Source organism: Oreochromis aureus, linkage group 6, assembly GCF_013358895.1.
Source record: "Oreochromis aureus strain Israel breed Guangdong linkage group 6, ZZ_aureus, whole genome shotgun sequence".
Taxonomy (NCBI): Eukaryota; Metazoa; Chordata; class Actinopteri; order Cichliformes; family Cichlidae; genus Oreochromis; species Oreochromis aureus.
In genome coordinates this window covers 12,075,389-12,098,169 of record NC_052947.1, presented here as the reverse complement: position 1 = coordinate 12,098,169, position 22,781 = coordinate 12,075,389, and the positions used below count along the sequence as shown (strand labels likewise).

The window sequence follows — 22,781 nt, the reverse complement described above, 5'->3', positions numbered from 1 at the left end:
ATATCTGAGGTGTTGGACATCAGCATCATGGAATATATTAGACTCGGTAATAAAACGGCAGCAATGTAATGTCTGTGACATGGAGTTGATTGTGTCTGAGGCGTTTGGAAGAAAGTCGCAGGGAGCCCGTCCTGTCCCTCTGACCCTGATGAAAGGGATTACTGCCCTGCTGGCTAAATTAACTAATGCTGAACATCAAAGTGTACAAAAGAAATAATGTGATGCTGGTGGAAGTTCCTCTTCTCTACTGGCTGCATTTACATGGCATCATATTTAATATCCATGCATTCTGTTCTATTTATGCAATTCAGAGCGGTGGAGCTACCTTAAGATGATAGGTGGAGTACACCTTGGGCAGCTCGACAGTCTGTTGCCAACACAGAGGCAGACAACCATTCAGAACATACAAACTACACACAGAGAGGCTCTGGCCAAATGGTTGATTCAAACCAATGATCCTCTTGCTGTGAGGCAACAGTGCTAACTACTATGCAGCCTATTATATTAATATATTTATAGTTATTATCTAATCCACTCACCACTGTTTTGTTGGGAAGCGGCACCTCTGCATGGAGCACGAACAAGCACTGGTACCCTGACTGTTTTATCTTTTTCTGATAATTCACTGGAGAATACAAAAAATTCATTTTGTGCAAATTTTCAAGGGCCGTGTCACCATACAGCAGACTGGTGACCTGTCCATGGTGTACCTGACCTCTCTCCTCAGGAGAGACCCTGAAATGCTTAAGCAGAAGAAAGTGGATGGATGGATAAATTTGTGATAAGTGGCATTTTCATACCTATATTGATACCAGGGTCATTTTTCTAGCTGTGATTCCTTTTCTTCTAACAGAGTCATTTCTTTAACTCTGCAAATGTGAAATGAAGAAACTACATTGGCGCTCACATGTTCTATATTATTTCTGGGATCTATTATTTTGAACATACAACACTGATTAAACAATTTTACATCCTGATAGAGGTTCAGAGGAGGGCCTCGATCAGTCATACGCTGATGCTCAACCTTTTTCAACCTGTGTGGATATATTCCAAAGACATTTTGCAGCATAACTTTGTACTGTAGGGCCTGCAATTCAGACATGCATGGTTTAATTAAATATGCTAAAGTTTCTGTATCATAAAAACATCAGCTATCTCTGAGGGAATCAGATAAGAGGCACTGATTGATTGATTTTATATGCAATGACCTTTATATTTATATGCAGGTTTGGCTTATAAATGTTTACACTCTGTTGCAGAAGAACTGCTTTAATGTGTAATTTTAGTCTGTAAATGTAATCCCTTTTAAGTACAACATCCAAAGTGCCCTATATTACAAGCACAATAATATTCATCCATCCATCCATTTTCTTCCGCTTATCCGGGGCCGGGTTGCGGGGGCAGCAGCCCAAGCAGAGAAGCCCAGACTTCCCTCTCCCCAGCCACCTCCTCCAGCTTATCCGGGGGAACACCAAGGTGTTCTCAGGCCAGCCGAGAGATATAATCTCTCCAGCGTGTCCAGGGTCTTGCCCGGGGCCTCCTCCCGGTGGGACATGCCCGGAAAACCTCACCCAGGAGGTGCCCAGGACGCATCCTTGTCAGATGCCCGAACCACCTCAACTGGCTTCTTTCGATGTGAAGGAGCAGCGGCTCTACTCTGAGCCCCTCCCGAATGGCCGAACCTCTCACCCTATCTCTAAGGGAGAGGCCAATTTCTGTAGGGGCGTAGATCAACCGGTAAATTGAGAGCTTCGCTTTTACACTCAGCTCTCTCTTCACCACAACAGATCCGTCTGTCGATCTCCCGCTTCCTTCTCCCATCACTCGTGAACAAGACCCCGAGATACTTAAAACTAATAATAATATTAGTAACATTCATGTGTTTTGTATTTAATTCACTGCGTTACATTCATGGAAATCATCCCATCTTCCTTTTACATACAGCATAATCCCTCTGCATGATTTCCCCTCATAAATGAGCCTCCCAAGTGATTCTTCAGCATGTGTTGAATCTAATTCTTTGTTTTCTTCAGTTTCTATCATTGCACCACAACATCAAGTCAGGTTAATGTATAAATATTGTTTATTCATAGAGTGACAACCATCATATTTTTATTATACCCTTAGGGTATGGAGTTCTTCAATTTAGATCCACACAGTAAAGGCAAATCTTAGTTTGCAGCTTTGATTATTTCAAGGCCATAAAAAAAACGTGCCCCATTACACAAAACTAAAAAACCAATTCCTGAGGTAGAGCGAGTCTCAGTAAAACCCAAAGCCTTCAAGTTTCACTTTGCTGAACAGATTTCATATGATCCAGGTGACACAGGTTCAGACATCCTGGAGCCGACAGCCTGGCGACAGTTTTACGCTTCATCTCCTCAACAATCTTGCTTGACTTCCATTAGACACAACCCAGGAAGGTGACCATTTGTGCTAGGGGAGGAAAAACAGGGAGGAAATGGTTCAGCAATGTATGACTGGAGGGCAGAATGAGGCAGAGACGCTGCAGGGTTTCTCACCTGGCGTGTCCGAGCAGCACAACAACAGACAAAGTGCCAGCCGGGAGAGATGTGAAGAGCTTCTGCAAGCAGCGGTCTAGCTTCCTCATCACGACATCCATTTGCTGTTCCTACGCATATGAAACATAAGAGTCATCATTATACATGTTCTGTACATCAATAATATTCTGAAAAATCTAATTACCAAAGATGCTTTTAGCTCTCCTAATTGAATTCAATTTTATTTTTATAGCTCCAAATCACAACAAGAGTTGCCTCAAAGTGCTTTTTATTGCAAGAAAACCCCAACAATCATATGATTCCCCTATCAGCAAGCTCTTTGACGACAGGGGGAAGGAAAAACTCCCTTTTAACAGGAAGAAACCTCCAGCAGAGCCAGGTGTAGTGAGGTGCAGCCATCTGCACAAACATATTGCAGCATAACTATTATAGGAAATGAACCTATACTGAGATTGGATTCTTATGAAAGAAAAAAATGCAGCATTATCTATATCAACCAATCACACAGAGATATCCTGAAACCACATGATGACATCCATCATACTATGACTCCATTCATTAAACACAGCAGCTTATCACGCTCACCATGGGGATCTGTATTTGTAAGATGGTGCCAGCTAAGCATCTAAAGATAATCATGGTCCCAGCACTATCCAGCTTTCTATTTCTCGTACTCTTAAATCCAATTTAACAAACTCCAGTGGGGCTGTCACTTGGCCTCTGCTCAAAGTAACCCTGATATACTGTGAGCTCAAGGCTGCAGTTTTATCCCTGCGGTCTACAGAGGTATTTAGATTTCATGCCTTGTTTTCTTTTTTCTTTTTTGTGGCACTGACACGCTGTGTGAATTCTGGGATCAGTCTGATTTTGCACAGGAGGGAAAAATTAATTACTAGTCACATTTCAACTCAATAAAACCTGACCACACGTTCAGAAAGTGTGCAGATAGGAAAGAATAAAAGTAACTAACAGAGATTCAAATTCTTCTGTAAGACTTTACAAGCTTATATTGTTGGTAATATTCTTAATTAGTGAAGTCATCTGTGTGTGATGTTTCTTCTTGGTGTAGCCTTTCCTTTTTCCCTTTTTGTTTTGGATGTTTTTAGGATGACACAGCAGAACTGTGTTATGACCCAGGATGGTTGAAATACTTGTTCTAAGGAAACAACAGTATTGAATCCAGAGCCTTGGAAAAAAAAGCCCAAACATTTCAAATGAGACCTTTTTGTGCACATTTCCAGATCAATATTTTTATGCTTGGACTTGACTGGAGTAGCTTTGCATGACTCACAGTTCTGCCCTGTTAGCAGGCCCTGAGTTCATGCGCTTTCAGAAAACAGGTCGTTTTAACTCCCCTTACTTTCAGGTCAGCCTGCTTTTTGATTGGCTTCCCCTCTCAAGCATTTTTGGCTAGAAAGAAAATTCAAATGGTTCAAAAAAGATGGGAAGTATTTTGTCATTTTTATAGCCAAAGTTATAAAACAAGTCCAGGCAGCCTGTGTCATACACGGGTGATAAACGGTTAAAAAAGAACGATAACCTACTGGAATCACAACAATCTACTCTTTACCTGAGCGCTGCTGTGACTGTGGGTTGTCTTCTTATTCTCCGCTCCAACCCATGAAGGCAAATGGACCGGCGTCAGCGATGGACAGATGAGGTACTTCTTCTTCCACAGATCCTCAGAAGAGTTGAGGGCTGCACGTCTGTCCTCTGAATTCACAAACACTGACAGACGGACACGTTAGACTCTGAAGTGTACGCAAAGGTCCCACACAGCACGTGCAGCGCGTGATAAATGTAGTTTTCACCTTACCTATGCGGGCATGTCCTGTGGATTCTTTAGGCTTGGCAGATACGATGACTCTCTTCACTGTGCCAAAGTGGCCAAATGTCTCTTTGACTGACTCTTCAGACAGTTCAGATTTAGAGGTATTGAGATGCAACCATTTGTTTACTTTAGCTGGAGGCAGCCCGTTGACTGTTTTCACAGGAGTGACATCTAAGCGTTCAGCATCTGACACATGCCCATTAACTTTTGTGGAAGTGCTGATGCACTCAGTCATACTGTGGTTCATTTTAACAGCGTAGAGGTGACTGGCATTCAGAGGGTCACCCATCAGTGCTTCAAGAGTCACATCCAGATCTAGCATTGACTCACACACCGGCCTCTGTACCTAGAAAATAACAAGTAGTTGGAGATAATCTGCATAAATGTGGGCCTAACTGCAGCACAAAGGGAATAAATAACAGAAGCAAATGGAAAAAAAAAGAAAAAGGAAGAGAGCTACCTTTATAGTCTGCCCGAGCACATTAAGGCCATTCAGAGTTTTTACCGCCAGCATCGCTCCCTCCAGCAACTCAAACTCAATCTCTGCGTGAACCTGGGAGATCAAACACACACAGCACATTCAAGCAACAGTGAAGAATTTTGCAGCTCTGGTTTTATAGTGAATTGGTAAAACAATGAAAGCGATGCACACCCTGACCACTGTGTTCAACATCTTGACTTTTCGAACTGTTCCGCAGAAGCTAAACAGCTGCTTCGCGTCTCCGTCAGAGAAGCCTGTGGGGAACGGCCCAGCTAACACTACACACATGTCCTGAAGTCTTGAGCAAGTCTGCTGGAAATAAATAGACAGAGTAAATTATACACGCAAGCGAACGTGTTCAAAACGATACAAAGCGCTGGCTAAAAGCCTCACCATCTGATGGTGCCGCTCCTGATGAGGGAAGTAACTCTTCAGATGGTTTGACAAGGTGGAAAACTGAAGGACGGAGAAGGACGGCCACGTTTTCAGATTTCGGAAAGATTTAAGCACCTGGAGGGGGGCGGTGCATAATGAGTTAGATGTAATTGGGCAGAAGCAAAGCAGGAAGAGTTTACGAGAGGAAAGTGAGGGTAAATATGAAAGAAAAAAAATGAACCAATACTTTCGTATGTACTGGAGAAGGAGTCGGTAACATCTAAAAAGCTTTGGAGGGTTCGGTCGAGTGTTTCATTACAGACACAGGAGACATCGCCTTACTTCTTACCTCTTTGTCTGAGTTGCACTGCTTGTGACTGGACTCCTTGAGTGCGATGTCAGAATCTTTTCCTAAAAAGGCTACTGAACGTCCAAGTGCCTGTAGCACGTCAGAAAACCTGCACAAGAAGGAAAGACAGAGGACCTGTCAGCAGCAGGTGAACAACTCAATCCATCCACAGTATTCTGAGACGACTTTAATGCTTAAATTTGTTTTCTCATTTCAGACTTCCATAAAGTTGTTCAGTCTTAGCTGGTAGCTGAGGCCACTGGATGGAAAGAGAGTCAAAACAAGACAAAAACAGATTACAGAGATCAGGAGGCCGATTACAAATAGCTTCACATTGTGTTAAATGCCTATGAAGATAACACAGTGGGTCATATGAGTCAGTTCCTACATGCTGGAGGTTTACATCCTGTTTTAAAACCTACATTTCTTCAAGTGCTTAATTTTCAGGTGTGCAATGCACTGCCTTAAGCTGAAGGTTAAAAAAACCCGGACAAAGACACAGTTCACTCAGCTCAGAATGAACACGAACATGAAATGAGTACAGAGCAGAGGTGCACAGATCAGGGTTTTTTTCTTTTTTAGTAGACCTATTATGTGAGACAATCCACACCAGCAGACCTGCAAAATATGTGGACATTAACTACTCAACCTGACCTGCAACACTAAAGTGACATTTGTTATTCTACAATTCCATTTCATCCACTTCTCTGTCTCACCTGCTCCAGCGATCACCTTGAAGCTGAACGCAGCAGATTGAGTTTATTCATTCAGGGTTTTCTCCTTTTCTCTCTCAGTAAATGACAAGCAGGGTCATTTAAGTTATTTGACCTTAAATTATATATAACGGCAGCATCTGAGTGCAGTAAGGTTAATTTTCTGACCTGCTCCACCTACAGGTTACATCAGGTTACTTAATAATTTGTTAATGCCTGGCTATAAGAAAACCTGCGCCCTCTGCTGTGTGTGGGGTTTACACATGACGAGAAGGAAGAAAGACTGGATGAGTAATCCCAGCATGGCTTAGTGGATCACTGTGTTTTACGTTTTTAGTCAGACCCATGTTTTTTTTTTCTTTTTAACCTCCTAAGACCCGAACTCTTCCACGGCATGCATTTTTAATTTCTCTTTGATATTTGGTCACATTGGAGCCCGATGAATGTAAAAACAAAGAATTACCAGATTTTTTTTTTTTACCTTATTTTTGTTTTTAAGAAAAATAAGAGCCAAATATGAGGATATTCATTTAAAATTCTGATAGAACAGTAGCAGTATAATGTTCTCGTAAGTGGATATCAAGTGCTTGTAGAGCAAAATTGAGTATTTTGGTCTAAATAACCCAAAATGTGATGTCCACATATGTGGACGCCAGGTCCTAGGAGGTTAAGGTTACCCAAACACAAGTTATAGACTGACCTGCACGCTAACAATATAGGGATTGTTGTACCTGTGAGTCTCTGGGGGCTCCTCTCTTGTTTCTGTTTCTCTCCACAGCGCCTTCCAGTGAATCTCTAAAACCTGACAGTAAGCAAAGGAAATGTTAGATTATTCCTGTGGTTGTGAGTGTGTGTGTACTTTTCCGAATATGATTTCCTACCTGGCGAGGTCCTGTTTTGATAAAGTACTGGGCCAGCTCCAGGGCTGCCAGAGCATCTTCAGTTGGATGATGACCCAACATATCTTCTGTTTGTATTTTCCTCCTGAGATACAAGTGGAAAATTAGATTATCGATCACAGTGGGACAGAAATATTTAGAGATAACACGAGAACTCACTTCAGTATGATCCCAGTCAGAACCTTGAGCTTAAACCTCCCCCCACACTCCCTCTTGTACAGCAGTGACGTGTCAATTACATGCTTGTGGATGAGCTGCAGGGCGGGCACAGACGCAACATGGTTTACAGTTCATGTTAATGAAAAAACTGAGGTATGTCTTTTAAGATATTTTCTCTGAAATTACAGGACATGATTACTGCTGGAATAAAGTACAACTTCAGCCGAGTCAAGATGATCATGTTCTAACATTTCTGATAAAATAACCAGCTGCCAATATCCTGCACACAGTTTTTTGTTTTATTAATTTCTTTTTTTTCCTGAGCCATGACTTCATCAGAAGGGCGAGCTGTTTGAAAGAAATCACTCACTTTCAAAGCTATGAGGTCATGTTCGAGAGAATGGCCCACCAGAACTGCGTCATGTGGCAAAATCCTAATAAGCATTTCTTGAACATCCTGCAGGGTGGTTGTTATTGGTTGCAACATCGCAGGTGTGATACCAGAGAATCTATCAGGAGATACGAGCAGTGTTGGAGAAAGAATGTCAGACAGAACAATGAATATATTTCTATAAGATGTAACATATGACACTGACTGACACCTGATTCCTGTACAAACATAATGTGACTCTTAACAATTTATTAAAACTTGAGACGATAAAAAAGCGTGTGTACTTGGTACAGTAGTTGAGAATGTGGTTCGGAGGTTTCACCAGCTCATCCATTAAACACTTCCCATCACCGTCCACCATAGAAACACGAGTTAGCTCTTTTCCATCTTCTGTTACACACTGAAACATAAAATAAACATAACGGTGAGTGATGTAAAAACTCAGTCAATGAGATGCTAACACAGGCATGTAAGTGGAAGCTTCTATTTACAGAGGCACACTGTCCTGCTGCGAAACATCGGGCAAAGAAATGGACATAGTGCTACAGTTTTTTTTGTTTGTTTTTTCAATCTGAGATCTAGTTTTCAAGTCTTGGGTAAGTAAAAAATCAGACACACAATATAGCGCCGTACAGGTTGTTAGCTGTCAGCTGCACCTCTGTGATGCCACCTGATTCCATCGTGGAAAATGGGAAGTGACAAAATATTTTAGCCTCTCACCATTTCACAGTCGATTCCAAAGAGGGGGCTGCTGTCAGTCACACAGTCAGCGCAGTCTGTACACACAAATTCCTCAAAGCCGGGCATTCCTGTTTGAGAACAAATAAACCAAGAGGTGAGGAGGAAACACTGAGCCCAAAGTAACTCTCGCCACTCAGCACTCATGTTGAAATGTCCGACGGTCAGCTTTCCTTTTTTTTTTCCATCTAATGTTTGGTAATTTTGTCACAAGATATAGTTTAAAAAAACATCAGATTACTGTTTTAACACACTAAACCTCAAATGGGCCCTGATCCATCAGAGATCAGTGCTCAGAAGCACAGAATAAAGCTCTGTATGGATGGGTTGCTACGGCTTGTAGTAAAAAGCACCTTGGGTTGTCAGTCAGAGTAGAAAAGTGTTAGATAGAAACAAGAAGAAGCCAAGTGGCAATTAAAAAAAGGATGGAAAACAGAAACAACTGTGATTGATCCCAGTATGAACCTCTGGGGAGGTTTTTTTTTCAATTTTTGTTGGATGGTCATGACAACATAAAAAAAATGCATGGACAGAAAAAAGATTCCTCTCATCTCTTATTTAATGATTTTTTTTTAAATTTTTAGGGGTTATTACCAAAAAGTAACTCTTAGTTGACATAATGTTACAAAAGAAAAATTCTTACCTTTCACAGGGTAGTTATTCTTGATCATCTCCTTCTCTGTGAGAACATATGCTGTTAGTCCTCTCCTCTCGGTCCCGAACACAGTGATGATTGGGTGGTTCTTCATCGCTGCACCAGTGTACAGAAATAAGTGAACACAGGTACAGAGAAGAGCAAAAACATTACATGAAAACTGAAAAACACCAAAGAGATCGAATATTCTTCACTAAATGTTACAGTATAATAATGTGGTGAATATTAATAAGAAAACAAGATAATAGGAGCAGAACTACTAAATTAATCCATCATCCATCACATGAGTCTCACCTTCCTGCAGTTCCTCATCTGCTTTGGAGACAGACAAACCGTCCTGTTTGGGAACTTGACTGGAAAAGATTCCAGATACTACATCTACAGATGATGGCGTGAAGGTGACCCTCTAAAAAAAGTCAGATTTATTTAATTTTTTTTGTTAAAGTGCTATGAATATGACTTCACTTATAAATAATTTGATTTGCTGTGTTTAATTTCCCTCTTACAGAGGTGTAGCTGGTCCTGAGGTGCTGCAGACAGAGGTAGTGTTTGTAAAAGTGATTCTGCGTCAGGTCCTCCACAATCACAACATTTACACCTTTAACTTTTCTGTGATGGCGGAGATGGCACCAACTAGCAGACAGGAAAAAACATATTTTAAATTATTATCTTTATGTGAGTATAACAGCACAGTATGAGTTACTGAGGACTCTTTGACACCAGCTGATGGGGTAGATAACACATTACTACTGCAGCTGTTACCTGGGCTTTTTGATGCCACCTGTTTTCCCGAGAGCAGCATACTGCAGCAACTCTGTCAGTTCATCCAGGGCGATCGGTTGCTGAAGGCGGTCAGGCAACACCGAAACCCTTGGCAAGCAAGAGGCAGGTCCACACTGCAGCACCTCATCATCTCGCTGCTCAGTTTTGAATCTCTTAGCCTCCTCCTGAGCTGTGTGGGTGCTGTTTTTCCTTTTCTTTGTTTTGCACTTTGCAACTGTGGAAGACTCCATGTTCCAGCCTATTATATTTACACTGGAAGGCAAACCAAAAACATATTTCAGTTTGGTTAGAGCCAAGATTTACTGCTGCTCCTTTTTAAATGGTTCAAATGAGTGCAGAGTAATGCAGCCTTGTTCTGTAGAGCTGGAGCTCAAACTTTAGAGTTACTAATATAGCTGTGGGCATTAAAAACAGCTAAGAATCACACGCTGTCAGTGAGCTTTTTCATTTTCATGCTTACTTAATTTTGGAGCTGGTAATTGTTCGTTGAACTGTATTTTAGACAGGCAGCTCAGAAAGACTATGCTAAGTTTACAGCACATTAACTAGAGCTGGGGAACTGAAAACACAGCGAAGGGCAATTTGTTATCAACAGAAGCTCAGTTTCACAAATTAAAGCGCTCCTAAATGCTGGTTCAGCGGACGACTTTCTTATTCTTCTCTCTCTGGTTAGTTAGTCTATTTATATCAGAGTCACAGTTACACAGGAAATCCCAACCTAGCTGAAATTTTAGTTTAAATTAATTTTGAAGTCCGGTATACGCGTAAGATGTATAATGAGGGTAAAATTGTGTAAATACCACATGCCATAGGTCCTGTTTGGTCCAAAATTATGTTTCTACCAATGTCTGCAGTTAGTAACACATGGCTAAAGCATGTGTTACTAGTTTTGTCTTGTAAGAGCAAATAAAAACAGGTACTAGTACTACTTCCGGTCTGTAACTTTAAAAATAAAACACGAGTAGCTACGGCTATGTGCATGTAGCAGAATTGTTGTTTATAGATTAGCATTTTCTTCAGGAAAATCAGCACAGTTACTACAATAAAAACGCAGCACTTTTTAAAAGCAGCTGGCTCACAGTCTTGCAGACAACCAGAAGCTCAGTAAACACGACATCAATGCCTCATCAGGCATGTTGTAATAAAGTTTTTACCAAACAGATACTAAAATGGGATATTTCATCTAAAGTTTTTATTCTTTTTATTTTAAATAGTTTTCGAGTACACAAAACCGCTTAATTTGACGTTTTTAAGTCGTTTTTATTTTTGTTTAAGTTTTTACAAAAGCGGAGTATTTTTCACACATCTAGTCTTAGTTTTTGTTCAGTTTTTTGTTAACTATATAACAACCTAGCTGCTTTGAGTGTTAAGAGGTCTTTTATTTTGATAGGAAATCGTGAGACGGCAACAAAAGCTCGACTAATTTTGACTCTACAGTGATGCCTGCCGACTTGCAGGCTTAAATAATCGAGCTCGGAACTACAGATGCTGTTTTGAAAGAAACAGCGCGAATTCCCCGAGTTTTCAATTAATGGCTAAAGTCAAGCTCCTGCTATAGTTCACAGTTTCTCCTAGAAAGACGGTCGCAGAAACATCACCGTGGCAAAATTAAATAACAGCTATGACCACAAAGAAATTGGCGAAGTGAGTAAAATTAGCCTGTTTGCTGGCTAATCTGCTAACCTAAACAAACTGAACAAAGGAACCTGTTTTAAAAGCAACGAATAAGTTTATGTCGATTACAAGCTACGTTTTTCAATATTGTTTTAGATAAATGCTACAAGTACATCTACAAGGACAGCGTATTCAGTTAAAAGTAGAATTGTAGTTGACTGTAACAGACTTTAAATACAAGGTTAGGTCAGGTGTTGTTACGATATACACACTATTTTATCTTCCTTCCTTCGCAGGGAATTAGGATTGTTGAGACAGCGGAGCAAGTCCTCTGTGTCGAAGAAATCTGTGGTATCAAGTGAGTATGCCATGTTCAAATCGGATTTGTTTGACAGTTGATTTTTTTTTTTTTTTTTACACTGGATCATGGCTGTGAAAACTGTCTGGTTCTTTCAGATCAAGTATTTTCTTATCTGATTGTGATCGACTTTGAATCCACTTGCTGGAGAGAGAAAAACAACCGCAGCCAAGAAATTAGTAAGGAGCAGATTTACCATTCACAGTTTACAATTCATCCTCTTGATGTCCTTACTGTGTTAACACCGGTCCATCTTTTCTTTCTTCCTCCCTGCAGTCGAGTTTCCTGCTGTTCTGCTGAACACGTCCACGGGGGAGGTGGAGTCTGAATTTCACACTTATGTCCAACCCCAGGAGCACCCCATCCTGTCTGACTTCTGTACTGAGCTGACTGGGATTACACAGGTGTCTGCAGCATACACATTTAAAAATGCCAGCATGCTCTGTGTTACATTACAACCAACTTTTATTTCTCTCTCGCACAGATGCAGGTTGAAGCAGGGATCCCGCTTCAGATCTGTCTCTCGCGGTTCAGCCGTTGGCTCCAAAACCTTCAGCTCGAAATGGGAGTGGCCTTTGCCAACAAAGACCAGAGATGTTTGGGACCATCTCAAAAGCTGTGTACTTTCCTCACATGGTCAGGTAAAAGTTCTGAGTATATTGGTCTACACCTCTGTAAGCTCAGCATTGCTATGAATTGGCATTGGTGAACCACTGGGGTGTCAATTGTATTTTTAAACTAGCTATAGAGAGCCATTAAATCTGCTCATTTACTGCAGTTCTTAAGACTATTTAAGGTATTAAATGGTATAAAATGAGCAAAAGTGCACTGAAATTTGTGTTCTTCGGTCTCCGCTCGGTGTCAGACTGGGATCTTGGGGTTTGTCTGCAGTACGAGTGTAAACGCAAACAGCTTCATAAACCTGATGTTCTCAACAGCTGGATAGACCTGAGAAGCACATACCGGGTAAGAGTTTTTAAGGCGTCTTTGTTTATTGTATGTTTTATTTAAGCTAAAATGTTTAAAGGGGTGTCAATTTTAAGGTAAAAGCACAAAGACTAGCATACAGATTTAAGTGAGTCCAAAACAAACATAACTTATGGTAATTACAGTAATGTGAAATTAGGTAAACTGAATAAAAGGAGTAAATATTTTTATTAAGATGTAAGATGTCACAGACTGTGTAATTTACTCTAATTACCTCTCTGCTCATGTGGTTGTTTCTCTAACTTCTTTTTGTTTTTCCAGCTTTTTTACAACAGGAAACCCAAAGGCCTGAATGGAGCTCTTCAGGATCTTGGAATACAGTTTTCGGGCAGAGAACATTCTGGTATGTGACCAAGTGTAGATAATTCTGTATTACACACGATCATCAACCTAACCCTTCTTTGTTTTCTCTCTCAGGTTTAGATGATGCCCGAAACACGGCTCAGCTGGCAGCAAGAATGATGAGGGATGGGTGCATAATGAAGATTACTAGGAGCCTGGAGAGGGTGAGTGGCCGGCCGATGTCGCCCTTAACGAACCCCAACTCTGGAAATCCTAGCATCCCTCATCATCTTCCAAATTTAAAATCTCCGTGAAGATAATGATATGAAGGAAATTTGCTCTGTGCAAAAACATTTTGATTGTAGACATTTTTTTAAAATATTGTTCTGATTTAGATTTTATTTAGTAATAAAATTATATCTTTAAGTTTGTATTTTGTGCTTGGAGAGAAGACAACATTAGAACTAAGTACACTATATTGCCAAAGGTGTTTGCTCATCTGCCTTCACACACACATGAACTTTAGTGACGTCCCATTTTTAATCCATAGGGTTTATGTCAGTTCACCCTTTGTAGCTATAACAGCTTCAGCTCTTCTGGGAAAATTTTCCACAGGGTTTAGGAGAGTTTATGGGAATTTTTGACCATTGTCTGGAATCACATTTGTAAGGTCCACTGATGTTGGATGAGAAGGCCTGGCTCGGAGTTTCTACACTAACTTGGTTAACTAAAGGTGTTCTAATGGGTTTAGCTCAGGACTCTGTGCAGGCCATGCTTTCACAAATATTAGTAGATGCAGTCTGCATGTCTAGGTGCTCAGTTTTTATACACCTGCAGCCATGGAAATAACTGTAAAACATGAGTTCAATTATTTGGTTGGCTGAGGGAATGGTTTTGGCAAAATAGTTTATGTAACTCGGAAGAAGTGCTGCCAGAGTTAATTTGATAGTTGATGGGTTGTTCCATTCAGTTACTGATTTAAAATCTGCTCTATGTCCTGTAGACCCCAGTGATGGCCAAACCGGTGTTTGGAAACACTGCCTGTCCTTCAGTCAAGAAAGAAAAACCTAACGAGAATAAAAAGGAAAATACAGTCATCCGTAGCAAACACTCGTCATTTAAAATTCCTCTCAAAGCTTGTCCAAAACGACCATGTCCCGAGGAGACTGCTCAAAACTTTGCCGCAAAGAAAAACCCAAGCTCCATTCACGAATCTGCTCAAATCTGTCGAAGCCTGATCTCACCAAAGACTCTTCTGAATGGCACGACGGCGCCGCTGTTGAAGCACGGCAGGAGATCAGTCACAGTAGAGGCTGCCCCTAGGCTTTCCACCTCAGTTGTTACAAACTGTGTTTCTCCCCAGAATAACAATAACAGTCTTATTCTGTGTTCCACTACCGTGAGCTGCTTTTCAAATCTGTCTCCACCAAACTGGGCCTCAAAAACAGAAGCAATGCTAGGATCCACGCAGAAAGAGGAGGGTGCGGAGCTTTTAGTGGAAACTGAGGAGAGGCGTGGCTCATATGACGACGTGGTGTTGGAGGATGATGTTAATGAAGCAAATGATGAATGTGATGCAGAGTACATATCTGAGTTTGATAGTGGCTGTTATGATTGGGTAGAGCAGCATACATCACATTCAGTAGGAAGTCAGCTCACTTTGAATGATGATATGAGAGAATCAACTGGAAAGAGCTCTAAAATGCAAAAGATTGCCACAGATTCTACCAGTAAAGGTCAAAAATCTCATGGTTGTATCTCAACAGAAACGAACAACAGAACAACAACAGAAACGATGCATTCAGTGACCTCACATATTTATTTTGCTGTGCCTAAAACTGTTAACATTGGTAAATCAGATCAGTGCAACACAGGACTTAGAACCTCTCTCCAACTTCACAAAACATCTTATGTTCCCACTAAGAACTGTTCAATTAGACCTAATCCTTTTGTGCCAGAAAAAACCTCCACCCCCAATATGTCCATTGCCCGGCCCAAACCCGCTATCGCACAAATCCCAAAACACAAAGACACTCTGAGGTCCTCCTTTACCATCTACACCGAGCCGGCCAAACAAGCTACAGCTCCCTCATGTCCTTCCTTCCACGGCAGTGTCTTCTCCTCTTTGTCAACCAACGCTCTCTCCTCTCGTGCCAACCGTTCCATCATTTCTGTGAGAGGAGCTCAGAAGATCACTTCTCCACTGTGCATGTGCGGCCGTCGTGCAAAGCGACAGGTCGTGTCAAACGGCGGTCCAAACCACGGTCGAGGGTTTTATTGCTGCCCAGTCCGCCGATCAGGCAGCGGAGGACGGATGGAGAAAGGGTGCGAGTTTTTTAAGTGGGAGTCGGCCGTGATGAAGAGCACATCAGCGGCCGCTCCTGCTGTCGGATCCTCTGTTTCACTCTGTCAGCTCAACTCCACTGTGTCCCATCGTCCAGCCCACACGCCACTGCTAAGGAAAAGCTACTGAAATGCTAATACTAATAATACATTAGTATTATTGGCATTATAGCATTTTCATAGTGAAGTATACTCAGTGCTCAAAGATAGTTAATCAATTACTGATTGATTTCTTGATCAGTGTCCTCTTGATATTTAAATCCCCTCTGAAGGGACGCCGTATTTATTCCACTGGTTCTTATTTCAGAGCTCTCCTTTCATTAATTAAACACTTGTCAAATTACAGCTTTTAACTGGCATCATAAACACTGAAATGACTGATTTGGTAATTGGAAAAAAGGGTTTCTTTATCTCTTTCAAGTCACTGCAAATTAAGTAGTTTAAAGACTTGAGTGCTTTATTCACCCATTCCCAAAGTCAAGAGTGCTGCAGCCCAGCAGCTTCACTCTAATCAAAACACAAGAGAAGGTGATGCACTTCCTTGAAAATTTTATTCAAAGACGCAAACAACACAGACTATAAATCGCTAATGCTACACAGTCATATGCAAAGTCTTATGGCCAATGTATGACCCACCTGTCCCTGGGGCACAAACCTCAATACAAGAGCAGTAAGCTTATCTCAGAGTAATGAGTAATATCACAAAGTAACCACCTCTGATTACCAGTTTTAATTAACTCTTTATATAAATATATGTATTTATATAAATTTGTAACTTTACATATGTGTTAATGATTTCAAACTGAATTTCTGTTATCACTGTGGTCCACCTGGGGAACCTTTGAGACACACCAGGGGGCCCTGGTCCACATGTTTGGGAAACACTGGATTCATTCATTACTGCACTGATCAATAACTGGAGCCACTCAGAAGAGAAAATAATTTATTATTATGTGCTGTTTATATTAAATATACTTTTAAATTTGAATCAAGGATCCATTACATTATTTTATAATAATAAAGATGATGATATTTGTCTGCAGGTAGAGAGGAACCATGATCTTTAACAGAGTATTAATATGTAATAATAATATAAACACATCATTATATGGTAAAAGAAAATGTGAAATTGTTTTTTGTTTTTCTTTTTACTCTTGAGGACTAATCACATAACACCTTCATCAGAAACTCGCTCTGTGAGTGATAACGCCAGTTAAACAAATGGACAGAACAGAGTTGAATATAGAATTCTGTTTTTACTCTTCTCTATAAATATGAGTTGCCTACAGCCTGACCGATTTATTAGTGGGTTGATATTAGCTATTTGTTTATCTGTCACTATCAGCATTTATAATGACTGATAAATGTACATTTAAAAAGCCAAGGGGAGACAGGAGAAATACCTTTCACTCATGAGTGTTGACATTGCATAGTCTGACCACCAGAGGGCAACTTCTCTGTTGGTGTTTAGAATATCACAAAATCAGCTGGTATAAGTAGAGTGTGGAAAAAGTAACTACATATAACAAATGTTAGGGAATTCTACTTGTTTTGCATTTATGAAATAAAAATCAGCCAATGTATCAGAATATTGGCTTTTTGAATCACTAAATATTGGTAGAAGCATTGGTCCTAAAAATCGGTCAGGTCACATTTGAATCTGTGGGAGCCAGAACTCGGGCCGAGTTTTAGCATCTCAAATAATTCACTCAATGACAAGCAAGTCAGTGTATAACTGCTATGTAATTAGTTTTGTTAAAATTCTGTTTCTCTCCATTTATATGAAAATATGATTAAAAATGTGAGACTGTTCATTTCTTTGTAAGTTAGCAAACTTACAAATTCACCTGGGGTTGAAATAATTATTTGCTCAACTATTTCCACTCTGACATAACCTACTGGTTACAGAAGGTCCCAGTTTGAAGTTTAAGCCTCCAGTTGAGTGTTTCCACCATAACAAAAGGTCAGATATGACAAGGAAAGGCGGGTCTGACTGTCAAACCACACACTCATTGGCTAATGACTTCTGATTGACAGCTCATTAGGTAATAGTAATGTGGTTTCAAGATAATCCCACATTTTTAAACATAGTATGACCAAAATTTAAAAAACAGACTTGATTTTTTTATTCAGTGTGTTCCAAAATGAGTGACTGAGCCCATAAACTCGAAAGGTCATGTCATGGTCATTTTTCCATAGACTTCAATAGGGCTGGATGTCTTTTTGGAAGGCATTGCCTTCTAGTGACTTTCAGATAGTGTTCAGGTTCATTTTTGTCACCCATAAGCTACATGCATGGTTACCATCAATGGTTCTAGTGTTGGATAAAGGAAATCGGTAACTCTTGTGTAACATTATCTGTGAATATTACCCATTAAATTGAGTTATTTGTAAACACTGATTCCTGATATAAACTACATGGGTGGAAACTCTTTAACACTTACTCATTCAGGATGTACTTTAGCATTGTTTTGGAATGATTTCGAGTTTGACCCCCCAAAAAACAAATATATAACAACCTTATAATGATTACTATTATTTACCAAATACATTTTTAAATATATGGGGGTTCTTGTCAAACAATATAATGTACAATAGCAATTTTAACCATTTTTAACAGAAAAAGATTGTGAAGAACAAATGTTTACTGTGACAGCATTGTAAATAAAGTTTTTTTTTTGTTGTTTTTTTTTTTACAGTTATTTTGTATTATTTTAAGAATGTGGTCATTTTTTGGAAATCTGATACGGTGCCCTAACAGTATCGTAATTTGACACGCTGCCAGAGACTTTTGTCCCTCCTGACACGCCGTACAGGACGACCAACAAATGTGCACGGAGCCCTCCTTTCTTGGAACGGTTTGAACGCACGTGAGGGGGGGAAAGGCTGCACCAGTCCGTTAACTTTACTCCGTTTTATATTGTTGCTGCAGCTTTAAAATCTCCGACAGTTCGTGTTGAGCTTACGGCTAATACAGGCGAGGAGGTACAATCAAAACAAACACAAAAACAGGTAGCCGATAAGCTAGTGAGCCTCCGAACTCCCGGTTTTAGTTCTGTATCTGAAAGCGCTCTGGGAACATGTCAGCCGTGCAAAACGAATCCAGGAAACGGAGCAAGAAGCGCTTTATGGCCGGTCACCACAGCAAGCGGTGGAAGGGCTCCCGGGAGCTGGAGGTGGGCATGCAGGGGATCCTCATCACATGCAACATGAACGAGAGAAAGTGCACGGCGGAGGCCTTGAATCTGCTCGGTGAATACGCAGACAAGCTCTATGGTCTCGAGAAGGTAAGTTTACATTGTTTTCATTATTGGATCAAAAGCCTCAGACGAGCAGTGTTTGGGGCTAATATACTGGATGGCTTGAGTTAAACTAGGATTTAGCTTGCTTTGTTAATGGAATAAGTGAAAAGCAACAATCTCGTACGAACTATAATGAATATGTGAAGCACAAATGGCTGGTTTCAGTGTTTCCATATGTGGGGTGATTGCTTCTTTTCTCATGTTTTATGTTACTGGAAATGCTTTTGTGTTCCACATGCGTAAAATGAGAAGCACACGTGTTGCTTTTTCGTGTCACTTGTACTTTTTTGTGTGTTTTTAATGCTCTACATATACCATTAAGTAATTTTCTATGCTTATTATTCTCTTAGTGTAGTTTATTGATTTAACCTGTGTGAAGGGAACATACAAAGTAAGAATGGCATTGCCCAGCGTAACCTCTGTGTTTTGCAGTGTGTATATGTGACAAAAAAGTTGACTTGATTCTTGCTCACAGCTTCAGGAAAATACGGGGAGCAGCAGTGAAGAAGAGGAAGCTGAAGAAGAAGATGTTGATGTTGCCCTGAAGAAAGAAGTGGCCCAGTTGCGGGCATCGGAAACTAAACAGGAGAGGCGCTTCCAGGCGCTCGACAGCGGAGCAAACAACGTGATCTTCATCAGAACTCAGAATATCGGTAAAGCTTTTTTGTAGTTGATGCGAGTCTGTCTTTCAGTGTTTTGTTTGGGCTTTTTTTCCTGATTTTTGTGTTTTTTGTTTTGTTTTGCCGTAGAGTCTGATAAACTGGTTCATCACATCCTGTCAGACCTCCATACTACAAAGAAGAAAAAGTCACGTGTCATCCTTCGAATGTTGCCAGTAAGTAGCTTAGTTGTGAGTCTCGATGTGCATATGCGTTTAAACTGATGCAGGATAGTAAGTCGAGGGGTTGTTGAATCATCTGATGCATTATGACAACACCAGTAAAACCCTTGGGTTTTTTCTTTTTCTTACAGGTAACTGGAACCTGCAAAGCTTTTCAGGAAGATATGGTGAAATATCTGGCCACTTTCCTGGAGCCTTGGTTCAAAACTCCAAGCTGTGCTACCTACCAGATTGCATTCAAGGCCCGCAACAGCAACCACAACAAGCGAGACGAAATCATCAAATCTATCGCAAGTAAGCTCGTTCATTTTCCCTGTTTTTCATGGCTGCCGGTGCCCGTGCTAAAGGAAACTGACTCCTTTCGAATCTGACTGTCTTACAGGCCTTGTGGGGAAGATGAACCCTAAGAACAAAGTGGATTTGACAAACCCTGAACTGACAATCATTGTCGAGGTCATCAAAACAGTGTGCTGCCTCAGTGTGGTAAAAGACTATACGTTGTACAGAAAGTACAATGTTCAGGAAGTGGTGAAAGACGACATATCTAAGCCTGACGTGACCACAGCAAAAGCAGACGCAGACACGAGCGATCAGACGGAGAAACCCGATGCGGGAGAGACGGACAGAGGAGAGACGAAGGGCGAAGAAGACAAGGGCACAAGTGTTTCAGAGAAGGGGGAGGGTGATGAGGGTGAAGGTGGGGGGGAGTAAAAGCTCACACTGACGTAAACAGTTGAGGATATACAGTTTTATTTGCTTTGTAGTGTCGTGATTTTGTTTTAAATGGACTGATTTGTCAACGTCATGAGCTCCGTAAGCATCACAAAGGATTCTAAAATAATTTAATATTTGGGGGGTTTTAATATTCATGGGGATATCTGGCATCCAATATCAGCTTTATTGAGTTGTACATTTCAAATGAGAGAATTTTTTAATGGATTGTACAAACTATTTGTAGCTTCTGACAGTTTTTTTTTGTTGTTGTTGTTGTTGTTTTTTTTTGTTTGTTCGTTCGTTTAAATGGTGAATTTGACTTTTAATTTCAGTGTGTTTTTATTACTTCTGGGGTTCTCGCTTAAAAAAAGGACTTTTCCTCAAGTTAACAGGTATCACTCCTAGTACCTATTACTGTTGTGTAACTCGTTTCCTATACTTGTCCCTGCTGCCTGTGTGTTTAACTGGTTCCTCATGTATTCTTTACTTAGTTCATGATGCTCTCTGTTCTGCTCATTGGCACAATAAACGGACCGAAGTGGAGGAGAGTGAGGAGGTCAGAAATGGCATACGTATAAACTCTGTATGGTGTGTTACGCTTAGAAAGTGTAGATACTTCTTTGGCAGTTCTTTTGTACTCCACAAGATGGAGATAAAACATCATTTTCCAGAGTACTGACTGTTATGTGATAATTGTGCTACCCTCTAAGTGGATATTCGTAGCTATACTGTTGTTTTCTTTTAAAAATTATTTTAGGAGAAACAGTCTTCTGGTTGTTTTAGTCTTAAAGACTACATGATACTACTTGAATACTCCAGGCTGTAATTACCGTTTAAAATATAAAACACTTCATATAAAGAAAGTAACATCTTATTACAGAATACAGGAAGGGTATAACCTGTGATGCAGAGAAATATCAATCATTTATTTGAGTGCAGTTTTTTCTTCTGTCATCCCTCCAGCTGCTGACGACCTGGGCAGCAGCTGGAGGGATGCCAGAAGAGGAAGAAATATTTCAGCCATTCTAGTGCTTGATTGATATCATGTAGTTGAGAACAATTAATCTCCAGTCCTAAGGTGCGGTCCTGCCTGTGAGTACTTGTTATTCATGCATTAAGTTTCTAATGAATACTGACTACTCCCATGCAGTGCGTCGAGTGCATTGTTTAGAACACTGCAATAAATAACTGATACTGAGAAGAAAGTATGGGTCGGCTGTGAGAGGCACTGACTGTCACATAAGCTGGGGGTTTTTTTGGGGGTGTTGCTATATTTTCAGGTCCCAAAGGTAGACCAACTGCGCAGACCAACTGTGTGGGGTGATGGAGCACCTCTTCAGCCTGAGGCTGGGGAGAGTCCCACAGCTCTGGAAAACCTCCTGTGTTTTACCAGTGCCAAAGACTTCACGCCCCAAGGACCTCAACAGCTACAGGCCGGTGGCTCTGACATCCCACCTGATGAAGACACTGGAGCGGCTGGTCCTGGCTCAGCTTCGGCGCCTTGTGAGCTCATCACTGGACCCACTTCAGTTTGCCTACCATCCTGGCATTGGAGCGGATGATGCCATCATTCACCTCCTACATCGTTCCCTCGCTCACCTGGAGACCGCTGGAAGCACTGTGAGAATCATGTTCTTTGATTTCTCCAGTGCCTTCAACACTATTCTTCCCTCGGTTCTGAAGGACAAGCTGGAGAACTCTGAAGTGGACCATCACCTCACTACCTGGATTTTGGACTACCTCACCGACCGACCACAGTATGTGAGGACTCAGGGCTGTGTGTCGGACAGGGTCGCCTGCAGCACGGGGCCCCACAGGGAACGGTTCTGGCTCCGTTCCTCTTCACCATCTACACTGCAGACTTCTCCCACAACTCCACCCAGTGCTTCCTGCAGAAGTTCTCTGATGACTCTGCAATAGTCGGCCTCATCACTGATGGGGACGACAAGGAGTACAGAGGACTAACCCAAGACTTTGTGGACTGGTGCCAGCTGAACTACCTCCAGATCAATGCCAGTAAAACCAAGGAGCTGGTGGTAGACTTCCGCAGCCACAAGCATCCTCCACTGCAACCACTGAACATCCAATGTATGGACATTGAGGCTGTGGACAGCTACAGGTACCTTGGTGTTCATCTGAACAACAAACTGGACTGGACTCATAACTCAGACGCCCTCTACAGGAAAGGGCAGAGCAGGCTGTACCTGCTGCGGAGACTCAGGTTGTTTGGAGTGGAGGGCCCACTCCTGAAGACCTTCTATGACTCTGTGGTGGCCTCAGCCATCTTTTACGGTGTGGTCTGCTGGGGTGGCAACATCTCTGCCGGGGACAGGAAGAGACTGAACAGGCTGATTAGAAGGGCCAGCTCTGTTCTAGGATGCCCTCTGGACCCAGTGGAGGTGGTGAGTGACAGGAGAATGGTGGCTAAGCTGTCATCCCTGTTG

The 22,781-nt window shown here is 41.3% G+C and overlaps 3 protein-coding genes across 7 annotated transcripts; 2 read left to right on the top strand and 1 right to left on the bottom strand.

Annotated features, from left to right (window-relative positions):
* Window positions 1-2,065: 2,065 nt before the first annotated feature.
* Window positions 2,066-12,149, bottom strand: LOC116329990 (RNA exonuclease 5). 5 transcript variants are annotated; one of them, XM_039613996.1, is made up of 19 exons: window positions 12,065-12,149; window positions 9,876-10,148; window positions 9,620-9,746; window positions 9,408-9,519; window positions 9,102-9,209; window positions 8,441-8,529; window positions 8,005-8,120; window positions 7,700-7,838; window positions 7,330-7,424; window positions 7,153-7,255; window positions 7,003-7,073; window positions 5,559-5,667; window positions 5,228-5,344; window positions 5,006-5,146; window positions 4,814-4,906; window positions 4,339-4,699; window positions 4,093-4,250; window positions 2,523-2,632; window positions 2,066-2,436 (listed from the first exon to the last, which is right to left on the bottom strand). In XM_039613996.1, exons 2-19 carry the CDS (start codon window positions 10,124-10,126, stop codon window positions 2,382-2,384), a joined length of 2,355 nt encoding a protein of 784 aa, XP_039469930.1. In that variant the 5' UTR covers window positions 10,127-10,148; window positions 12,065-12,149; the 3' UTR covers window positions 2,066-2,381. The 5 variants fall into 5 exon arrangements, with proteins under 5 accessions (XP_039469930.1, XP_039469932.1, XP_031607996.1 ...); XM_039613998.1 differs by having other exon boundaries at window positions 12,103-12,136; XM_031752136.2 differs by lacking the exon at window positions 12,065-12,149 and adding an exon at window positions 10,697-10,829.
* eri2 (ERI1 exoribonuclease family member 2) lies at window positions 11,311-17,510 on the top strand. The gene is made up of 9 exons (XM_031752118.2): window positions 11,311-11,540; window positions 11,807-11,868; window positions 11,967-12,047; window positions 12,145-12,272; window positions 12,353-12,509; window positions 12,734-12,834; window positions 13,117-13,198; window positions 13,273-13,361; window positions 14,141-17,510. The coding sequence occupies exons 1-9, from the start codon at window positions 11,518-11,520 to the stop codon at window positions 15,608-15,610; spliced, it is 2,193 nt and encodes a 730-aa protein (XP_031607978.1). The 5' UTR covers window positions 11,311-11,517; the 3' UTR covers window positions 15,611-17,510.
* Window positions 17,511-18,279: 769 nt separating this feature from the next.
* thumpd1 (THUMP domain containing 1) lies at window positions 18,280-21,009 on the top strand. Its single transcript, XM_031752117.2, has 5 exons — window positions 18,280-18,767; window positions 19,258-19,435; window positions 19,532-19,617; window positions 19,755-19,917; window positions 20,006-21,009. Exons 1-5 carry the CDS (start codon window positions 18,561-18,563, stop codon window positions 20,332-20,334), a joined length of 963 nt encoding a protein of 320 aa, XP_031607977.1. The 5' UTR covers window positions 18,280-18,560; the 3' UTR covers window positions 20,335-21,009.
* Window positions 21,010-22,781: the final 1,772 nt, after the last annotated feature.